The sequence below is a fragment of the Syzygium oleosum genome, unplaced genomic scaffold, assembly GCF_021117445.2.
Source record: "Syzygium oleosum isolate NSW1041296 unplaced genomic scaffold, Sole_v2.1 Sole_v2.30, whole genome shotgun sequence".
NCBI classification, from domain to species: Eukaryota; Viridiplantae; Streptophyta; class Magnoliopsida; order Myrtales; family Myrtaceae; genus Syzygium; species Syzygium oleosum.
Genome location: NW_026607514.1, coordinates 3,480,148 through 3,491,067, shown reverse-complemented (window position 1 = coordinate 3,491,067; position 10,920 = coordinate 3,480,148). Strand labels below are relative to the sequence as shown.

Sequence of the window (10,920 nt, the reverse complement as noted above, 5' to 3'; positions counted from 1 at the left end):
ATATGTCATCTTCAATCTTTTCCATTCTTTCTTTTCTTACTCTTTCTTGGCCTTTCGATTCTTCCATCACACAATTAGCGTTGGCACCTCTGCCACGCTACCGCAGAACTTTACACCTTGGCCAACAATAACTCCAGTGGCGCACGCCGTCTCGCCGTGGCTCATGCTCTCTCTCTCTCTCTCTCTCTCTCTCTCTCTCTCTCTCTCTCTCTCTCTCTCTCTCTCTCTCTCTCTCTCTCTCATGGATCTGAGGTCACCTGAGGCAGGCATCCTTCATGCGAGCCACATACCGTAGGCCACGATGTCCATTGTCTCAAAATGAGAGAGAGAGAGAGAGAGAGAGCCACGTGAGCAGAGAGGTGAGGATAGTGGCGAGGTCACGGCTGCCGGTGTTTACCTCACAAGAGGTGACGACAGGGGCAAGAGGTTGAAGCCGGCGGGTTGGTGGTGCCCCATGTAAAACGGAGAGACATGAGATAGAATTTGAATTAGGGATTAGGGTATGTGATTGTTGTTAATATGAGGGTGTTTTAATAAGATCGGGGTGTTTTGGTGACATGGTTTATTCTAAATAATGGTTTTTGATGTATCAATAGCCGGGAGGAAATTAATATAAGATTTCAATTTATCCCCCAAGTGTAGAGTATCTCAATCTTTGATGACTATAGGGTTTACCACCTAAAGTGAGTATTCTTGTCATAAAAAAAACCGATAACACAAGATTGATTGGCCTAAATTTTATTAATAAGATATGCCTGACGTTCTGATGATAATTTCCTAGTCATTTGAGTCAAAATACATAGGGGCATTGTGCATGGTTATGAAATAAATCCAGTTAATCATAACAACCCGGGACATACTTTTGCACTAGTTAGCTAATGTTGAACTAAGATGGAAATTACAAGAAGAATGGAAATGAGGAGGTAACCATGCCGTCATATTTCAAAACTAAATGGTGCCCTCTCCGCCTAAAAAGGAAACCTCTAAAATTCTTTGGTTTGTTTCCTTGGAAAAATTAGAATTGGAAAGCCTCACTTGGTGGGATTTCCTCAAATCCCAATACGTGAGATTCCTTAAACATGAAGAAAGAGAAACAACATTTAGTATTGTCCATAAGTGTTAGCAAAAGTGACAAACCCATTTGTAAACACAAGAGAGAAGTGATTGTACTTAGAGTGAAGCCATTTATCTAAGTGAGAGACATAATGTGCGAGGAACTCATTATGAAGGGAAAATTGTCAAATCAGTCCTAAACCTATTGTACGGTGGCCAATTCAGTCCTAAACCTTTTAAGTTTACCAATTCAGTCCTAAACCTTTTAAATTCTTGCCAATTGAGTCCTTCCGGTCAATTTTGGCCGGCCGGCGCTGACGTGGCTGCTGGCCGGCGCCGGCCGTCCGTTCAACGCTGACGTGTCAATTTTTAATTATTTATTTTCAATTTTTTAATCTTTTTTTTTCTTTTTCTTCGTTTTTTTTCTGCTTTCTCCCCTCTGGCCGGTCCGGCGGCCGGCCAGAGGGGAGGGCCGGTGAGGCCTCTGGCAAAGCTCGCCCCGCCGGCCACCGGCGAGGTCGGCCTTGACCTCGCTGTCGCGACCCAGGCGACGGTGAGGCTCGACCTCACCTCGCCTCGCCGACGCCGGGTCGCGACGGCGAGGCGAGGTCGAGCCTCGCCGTCGCCTAGGTCGTGACGGCGAGGCTCGACCTCGCCTCGCCCGGCCGGGCCGGCGAGGCTCGCCCTCGCCGGTGGCCGGCGGGGCGAGCTTCGCCAGAGGCCTTGCCGGCCCTCCCCTCTGGCCGGCCGCCGGTCGCCGGACCAGCTAGAGGGGAGACAGCAGAAAAAAAAAAGATTAAAAAAGATTAAAAAATTGAAAAAAAATAATTAAAAATTGCCACGTCAGCATTGACCGGATGGCTGCGCCGGCCGGCCAAAATTGGCCGGAAGGACTTAATTGGCAAGAATTTAAAAGGTTTAGGATTGAATTGACAAAATTAAAAGGTTTAGGACTGAATTTGCCGCCGTACAATAGGTTTAGGACTGATTTGACAATTTTCCCCATTATGAATACTTAGAGATGGAGTTATAATTTAGAAATTGGATTTACCATGATGTGTGTATAAAGCATGATAACAATTATTGGAGCATCCTCTAGTGGGATTGTTGTAGAAGAAAGATAGGTTCTACACTTACAACGATGCGCTAGGTACCCTTGGCATAACCAATCGAATTCCGATTATTTGGACTGCTTAAGCTAGAAGAGAGGAGTAGGCACACCCAAACAAACATCTATAAGTCTCGTTTGCAAAATTTCTTTCCCTAAACTCTTTAATTTTTGCTGTTTGTATTGTTAGTTCGCTTTGCGCACATAAACAAATTTTTATTGGTGTTGAAACTGCAAAATTGTTTTGTAATTTTTTGAAAATCCAAATCACTCCTCTTGGTTTCTGATTTGGGTGCAACAGTTACTTCCCTATAACATGACCCCAAGTGGATGCACTGAGAAGGAATCAAACCCGAGATATCATGCTTCTTGAAGCGCAAGATCCTAGTCGTTTTACCAATCAACCAAGCTGATTCTATTGTGTCTATTTTTGACACATCTGTTACTTTCAACTGAGATGGGCTTCCAACATCACCCAACTAAGCAACTGTCATTCCGGTGTACTTATATGACGAACTAAAAATTAGATTAATAAGATTGTTAGCCAAAAGTGATTCTAATCTCCATGATTAGATGACTCCCAAGCACCGTTATATACATATAAAACTATCGAATTAGTACCAAGAAAGCTGCTTTTCACAGGCCATAGCTCATAATCTCCTCATTAATGTCTCACAAATGAACCAAAAGCTGCCATAGCAATTTTTTTTTCCCTGCCATAGCATTTTGGTTCCCTCTTACTTGTAAGAGCTAGCTAGCCCTCACTAGTTCTTCTTTGGGGGTTGAACAATCAATTATATTTTAGGAGGTAAAAGGAGGAACTGATAAGATGTGTGTTTAAGTTGGGGTGTCATTATTATTGGGGTTGAATGTGGGGCCAAATGCACATTGGGCCAAGGTCTAAATGTTGGTGCCTATGTGTGACACAACCAAGTGATTGAGAGTGATCAAGGATTATATTAGTGATTTGTTAATCCCAATAGTACCGTATTGCTAGACAAGCCTTGACCTACTAGCCCTAAAACATTTCAAAGTGCACAAGAAAACAAACACACACACTCTCTCTCTCTTTCTCTCTCTACCTTGTCACTATCTTTTGTGCCATTCGTTTTTCAGATGCTCCCCTTATTTTTATTTCCATTCTTTTCTATTTTCTTATCTTGATAATCTTTTTAATTTGCGCTTTGAAATACTCTCATTTGAATAGGGGCGTGGAACGGAAAGCCAACATATAGTACCAACATCAGAGTGGCATGACAAAAAACCCAATATTTTGATTGGCTCTCACTTAGAAAGCTGTATGGGAATCCAGCAGAAAGTTCTAATTCCCATTATAAATACATTTATCCCTCATCTTGAGATTTTGGCGATTGTGCGACTTACCCATTAAACAAATATGGCTCTTTCCCCTGAAATAATTTTCCATCGACACATATCAGTACCAATTTGCATTATAAATTTGCTCAGATTCTCATCGATGTTTGCTATAATAATAGAATGAAATTTGAATGGCGCTGATTCAATTGAATATGTGATCTTTTCTTTGTTTAACTCTTGTGCACACGAGTGGGTTCTCGGGTTAGATCAGCGATACACATCGTATGGGAACAGCCCCACGCAATCAAAATGCACGAACAGGTGTACCTGCTGCTCAAGCGAGTCCCACCATCACATGCCATCAACCAGGCAACACTCATCCAGATACATCCAACCATGAATTTTTATGTCCCTGCCAAGCTTTATGTCGAGAATTATTCTTCATCAGATCGTGTCCATTCGAGATGTTCATTATTCTGGCGGGACCATTGTCGGGTGCGCATCCGGAGTTCGAACTGATGGATATATAGTAGAAGTTAACTGCCAAGAAGACGCACTGAACTAGAACACGAGATCGGCTTCCTGAAGTATACCTTAAGAAAGCTTATATAATAGGGTAAAAGGTACATGAGAAATCGAACTCGGAACCGCCAAATAACTCTAATATTGGATTCAAGTTGAGCACACATCTATTGTTGTTAAAACCTTAAAATGTCGGACGGCGGTGATATTTCCTCTATGGATTATATGAATAATTTAGAGATAAGTGTATTGGAAGTTCTAAAATTTATCATTAAAGTGCAATTGAGTCTTAAAACTTTCAAAAAGTGCAATAAAGTCCTAAAACTTGTCACAAAGTGCAATTGAGTCCTAAAACTTTTAAAAAATACAATTAAATCCTAAAACTTGTCAAATTGATCTAATCAAAACCTTTCCATTGTCTGACAAAAAAAAAGTCATTCCATTGATTGCACTTTTATAAATTTTAAGACTCGATTACACTTTTTGAAAGTTTTAAGACTCTATTGCGCTTCGTAACAAGCTTGAGGAATTCTAATGTGCTCATCCTATGAATTTACTCGATATCTAGACGAGCATAAGACTTTCATTTGTTCTTTTTTAAGCTCACTCAGTGACTTCTGAACTCGGAAATAAAAAATAAGGATGAGAAAACCAAATGTTCATTTCGTCAAACGACTCCTGGAGCCGTTCGAAACAGGCCAAGCCCAAGGACGGCCATTGGGAAAATATCAAAAGAAATTTTAAGTTTGAATAATGGGAAATGGCGAGGGACCTCAAACTTTGTGACCGGGAAACGCGAGGGATGCAATTAAGGACAAATTGATTTGTGAACTCCGATATCTTGCTTTCATGAAGATTCCATTTCATTAGTCCGCCATTTATTTTAGGGACATCGAATTAGATATTGCAGAACCTACAGGCCCTGTAAAGCACGCATGCTTTAGTAGGTTGCAGAGGGGGTATTCGACAATACAATATATATAAGTCTCTTACATTTTTGGGAATGATTATATCTTGGGTTAATACCACAAAAAATTTCCAAACTAGTATACCTCTAACGAATTTATCCCAAATTATTTTTTTGACCACAAAAAACCCAAAATTGGTATACTTGTGACAAATTTAACCTTCGTCAGTTTCCTTTAAATTTTACCTTCAAATTGCTCAGTTGGATGATATGTGGCAGTTGACGGGTGCATTAGTTTAGGGTTTTACCCCTTTGTTTGTCACAGGTGTACCATTTTATAATTTTTTATGGTATTAATCCAATTTAATAGAGGGTAATTTGTCAAAAGTGTACCGGTTTGAGGTTTTTTATGGTCAAAAAATTAGTTTGGGATATATTTGTCACAAATGTACCAATTTGGGGTTTTTCGTGGTATTAACCCTTATATCTTCCTTCATCTCTTTCCGGAGGAAATTTCCTCAGATCATGTGTCTTATTAGTAGATTATAAGTTGTGTATATCACATACGTGTAAACTTAAGTAAAACATAAACACGGATGATGTCCGTGTCTGTAACCTACCGATAAGAAAACTGACCGAAGGAAGTTCCTTCAAACCAAGAATGGTGCACACTGCGGTCCAAAACTTACCTTGGAACCAACACGCTTCTAATTAGTAAATGTACAAGTAAAAAAACGCTTGTATTTTGTCCTTGGATTGTCGTGTATAGTACAATCTAAAAACATCAATCTGTACATTAAATGAATTTTAGAGGAATGAATGTCCCAAGGACAATATTGTTCCAAAACTGTCCTACGACTGCAATTTTCACATGGGATATCAATCGGGCAACATTTATGGAGAAATTCTTTTCACCTCAATGAACCTAGTTCAAACATATGTTATAGTAATTACCAGCAAAATGAAGCTCTACGCAAACGGCCAAGAAAAGTAAAAAAATCAGCTACATAGTTGATGTACCCAATCATCAAGCGAAATGGGCAATTGGGTTCGGTTTATGTTTAGCTCTTTTGTCGTTTAAGGCGCCTATACGCAATATCATCTGGCAACAGATTATGGTATAATAAACTTAGGACGGAGGAGGATGAAAGGGATTTTCCATTTTTTAATAACTATAAAGTGCCAAATAAATGAAATTTGCAGCCCATTTAGACGACAGAACGAAATTTAATATTCATTAAAATATACTCCCCCTCCCTCTTCCTCCAGTGTTTATAAACTATGGCGATTAATGCTTCCTTCCCAAAAGCTGAAGAGCTTGTAGCTAGCGAAGAAAGAAACAGTGAATCCCCAGAAAAGAACCCGCTTCCAAGAATTAATCAAGAATCGACCATGACTGGCTCTGGCTCTCCTTGTGGAGCTTGCAAGTTCTTGAGGAGGAAATGCGTGAGAGGCTGCGTCTTCGCCCCGTATTTCTGCCACGAGCAGGGCGCAACGCACTTCGCAGCCATTCACAAGGTCTTTGGTGCAAGCAACGTGTCGAAGCTCCTCGCGAATCTCCCCGTGAGCGATCGGTGTGAGGCCGCTGTGACCATCTCGTACGAGGCTCAGGCGCGGCTCCAAGACCCCATTTATGGATGCGTCTCGCACATCTTCGCGCTCCAACAACAGGTTGCTTATATAATGTGATGATATGCATATGATTGCGACTCACACTCTGATTTGTGAGCAAAAACCCTAGTTTTGAGGGAGTTCATGATTTCTTGATGACGAACCTTGCAGGTATTCAATTTGCAAGCACAATTGGCTTCTCTCAAGGAGCAAGCTGCTGAAAGCCTTGCTCCCTCTTCCACGAGAGTGAACCTTAATGAGAAATATTCTGGAAACAAGGTCATCTCGAACCAAGCCCTCGACGTGCAAAGTTGGTTGCACATGGCAAATCCAAATAATTTGCCTCATCAATTCAGTTTACAGAACATGAGCAATGTGAACACAATGCCTTACTATGAAAACGGGTCAATGGATTCGAGCTCTGCAGGGAACAATTACGACAATTCGCTCGTCCTAGAGGATAACATCTCCTTCGGGAGCTTCGAGGAGGCTTCCGGCGGATCGATCTCTTCACTGAATATGCAAGCAAGCAACAGGCAGTGGAGTTTCCGGGACGCTGACGAGCTCCACTCCTTTGCGTTTGGTTACATTCACCATTAACGAGGCATCATCGAGCATTTGGTGAGAGGTGAAACTCAGTCGAAGATGATCATTTGTTCAATTTGTGAGATGCTGCTTTGTTGTAAGCTGCGATGAAAACCCTAGAAATGTTCATGCACAGTTAGAAACCCTAATTAAAGCCATCTACTGTTGTTTGTTCTTATTCAACATAATCCAACAATATTCAGTGGAATAAAAGGAAAGGTAAATTTTCTAAAACAAAAGCAGATTCATCGACTGGGTTGATTAGCATGGTTTTATTTTTTTATTGGTGCTAATAAAACGACCCACTAAGGACCTAAATTCTTGACCTAGTAAAGAAACCGATGCATAGGCTAACTTTTTCTGCGAGACTTTCCCTTTCCTGCAACCCTGAAAGTTTTAAGAATGATCAAGTGTAATCTCATTAGGTCTTCTTTGGAACTTAATGAAAAGCTGTACCTACAATACCCTGAGCAATCGAAGGTCAGAGACCTTGAGAAAAGGTGATTTTCGAGGTCTATCTAGCACAAAAACTCTCTGGATATAACTTTAAAACTTTGGGATAATTTTGCACTTTGCTATATATCTTACCTCACTCACTCCCTCTCTATAGCATGCCGGTGTGATCAGATTGATCAAATTCCCCTTTTACATGACAGAGAACAGCATGCCATTGAGGCCACAACATATTGCAAAAGGTGGTTCAAATAGCAATATGAGGAAAAAAAATTTATGGATATCTGATTTTCTGGTTGGTCTCATTAACGGCTGGGTGTAATAACTAGTAGCATCAGTTTCCAGAACAACATACATTGATCTAAAAGAGTGGATAATCTATCTTGATCATGAAAGCACCAGTTTATCTTTGAATGTCTTGTTTCTGGAGTTTGAAGAAAACAAGTATTGGTGTATGTTTGTGTTTTTGTTACCATTGAAGTCCAGTAACATCTGAATTTCCTAGGATTGAGTAACATTGTGATAAACCACTCTTTTTCAGGCTTTGTTGTGAATATATTTTTTCTAGATAGGTTAGTATAGCCATAGGTGATCTTTCTCATAACGAGTAATTAAGGCAATGCGGTGCATGGATTATTCTGAAGACATAAAACTTCATCTAGTAAGTTGCCATTTGCATGACACTCAATGGTTTTCTTGGTTTATTGGGAAGCCCAAAACAATTTCTAAACCTCTTATTTTTCCTTTTCAGGTGTGCCCTCATCTTTTTCCGGAGTAATATCCTTGTTAAGGAGATCTAATGATTATCTGGGCGGAAAGCTTCTCCTCCCATCTGGTAGTCCGCTGGTTTGGTTAGGTAACTAGATATTATAGAACATATTGTAATGGCAATCGTCATAGCAGCTTCAGATTTCACATAACAATCATGCCTTGTGTTTCTCGAGCATTCATGTTGAGAATAATATAAGGTCGATTGCCCCCTGGATGCAAGAAACAATAGACTAATGTACCATTTACTGTGCTATATTGTACACCATCATCAGAATTTTTATCTTGTCTGGGATTGTGTTATTGTCTCTCTTGCTTCTGATCTCAAGGACCGATAAGAAACAAAACTTGCAAATTGCATGTTATGTTTGCTGCTTTAATTGCTTACAATGATTCAGACAAAAGAAAAGTTTCACCATGAAGATATATCTTACGCAGAGAACCATAAATTTGGTAGATTGTTTAGATTAGCAGGTGTTCATTTGAGCTGAAAGATTCCACAATGTTGATATGGGATGATATTGCCATCTTGGAATTGTGATTTTCAGGCACGAATCGTGAAATATATGGGATTATACAATTGGGTATGTATATGTGCTTCTAGGGAGGCCCTAACGTGTGCTAGATCGACCTGTGACACTTTAGGAAGCAAAACTCTATGACCGATATATACATTTCAAAATATGTCACCATTATTCTTTATTGTTTATTTCTTCTATTCATATAATGGTGCAAAAGTATCGGGTCCCAACTAATGGTGTAAAAGCACCAAGTGATAAAGAAAGGGTGAGTTTTGGAGCTGAGATTCCGATTCTGCTGCTTTCTTAGTTCTGAGATGAAGGAGGGTAGACAAAGCTTGGTTTCAGAGCTTCAATGGAGGTTTTGAGCAAATTTTAATGGTGGAGAGACCACAGGAATAAAGAAGATAGATGAAAGGAAAAAAATGGAAAGAAAAACTCAGAAAAAATAAAGATGATGTAGAGGTAGATGTAATCCACACGTGGAATTGTCACGTTGGACTTTCACGGCTATATAGGGCGGAAAGCTAAGGGTACTCGGTATTTTTATTGGGACTCAATTTGATATTGATGTTTTTTTAGAGAACTTGGCCTATAATGGCGCAAAAGTCTCTACTATAGAATATAACACCGACGGATTATCAGATGATATAATACGAAATATTTTTTTCTTTTTGTGAAATATCGGAAAATGTAATTTTTTCCCAGCTAAGTAGTTCACTTATACGTATATTATCATTTACATGCTGCCTCATTTTTTGGGGCAAAGCTGGAGACATGTCGAATCCTGCATGAGCTATTTTGGTATGTGTATGATTATTGGTCTCTTTTACTTTCTGGTAGATTAAAAGAGTTCATTTTGAGATAACAATGATCCACGTGCAAAACTATCAAATCCTAGAAGAGATGAAAATGTTGCTTTAACTATAGTTTGCATGACTGGTAGTTGGTCGAGTGGTGCAAACTTTGGTTTGCAAGCGAGGATCAGGTTCGGTTTCGCAGTCTATCCATAGTCTCAGGAAAATTGGTTAATCAGTGAAAGACGAACTTGGGATGAAGTGTATCGCCGGTCTTACGCTTGCCCACTTGTATCTTGTGAAAATGCGATGACGGGCTCGCCTAGTTGGCAATTAGTGCTTCTTTGATGCCTTGAATCGAATATTTCAACAGTGGGTGTGCCAAATTCCACCTGTCCAAACCCTTTTTCTGCTTTCATAAAACATTTGAAATTGAACAAAAATTCTAGTAAGAAAATTTCACTTTGGGAGAGATAGAGAAACAAGATTAACTTCACTAATCTGACCAAGATAACAAAAGAACTAAGTTGATTCACAGGGGTGAGCTAATTGGACGTTGATAAGGTTTCAACGCCATCAACATTTAAATATTATAGTACTTTTTGCTCCCAGGGTATGAAAACCCCAAATTGGTATATTTATGGCAAATCTACCATAAATTAATTTTTTAACTACAAAAAATCCCAAACTAATATACCAATGATAAATTTATCCCAAACTAAGTTTTTGACCACCAAAAACCCAAAAACTGATACATTTGTAAAGCGTTTACCCTTCATTAGTTTTCGTTAAGTTGTATTAATACTACGAAAAATCACAAACTGATACACCTTTGACAAATGGATAGTAAAACCCCAAATTGGTATACCCGTCAACTGTCACGTGTTATTCAACTCAGCAATTTGACGATAAAATTTAACAAAAACTAATGGAGGATAAATTTGTCACAAGTGTACCAGTTTGGGGTTTTTAGTGGTCAAAATATTAGTTTGTGGTAAATTTATCACAGGTGTACCAGTTTAGAGTAGGGGTGGGCATGGTTCTAGGGTAGAACCTGGAACCTGAGAACCTGATCGGTGAGAACCTGTAGGTTCCAGGTTCCAAGGTATCCAAGATAAGTTTCAGGTTCCAAAAATTAAAGAACATGTTTCGACGGGTAGGTTCCAGGTTCTAGATAAGTGGAACTTGAAACCTGGAACCTAAAAGAGTTTTTTGTGTTTTTTCTTGATCTGCATCTTTGCGTGATCCTGCAGTGTTTTATGGTGTTAAATAATGAGTGTA

The 10,920-nt window shown here is 39.6% G+C and overlaps 1 protein-coding gene across 1 annotated transcript; it reads left to right on the top strand.

The window, feature by feature from the left end:
• Positions 1-6,299: 6,299 nt before the first annotated feature.
• On the top strand, positions 6,300-7,118 carry LOC115677512 (LOB domain-containing protein 29-like). The gene is made up of 2 exons (XM_030600684.1): positions 6,300-6,578; positions 6,690-7,118. Exons 1-2 carry the CDS (start codon positions 6,300-6,302, stop codon positions 7,116-7,118), a joined length of 708 nt encoding a protein of 235 aa, XP_030456544.1.
• The last annotated feature ends 3,802 nt before the right edge of the window (positions 7,119-10,920 follow it).

Excerpts from the sequence above, each read along its gene's own strand:
- LOC115677512 (XM_030600684.1), top strand. The coding sequence starts at position 6,300 with ATGACTGGCTCTGGCTCTCCTTGTGGAGCTTGCAAGTTCTTGAGGAGG. Across the intron at positions 6,579-6,689 it reads TCTTCGCGCTCCAACAACAG|GTATTCAATTTGCAAGCACA; the intron begins GTTGCTTATATA and ends CGAACCTTGCAG.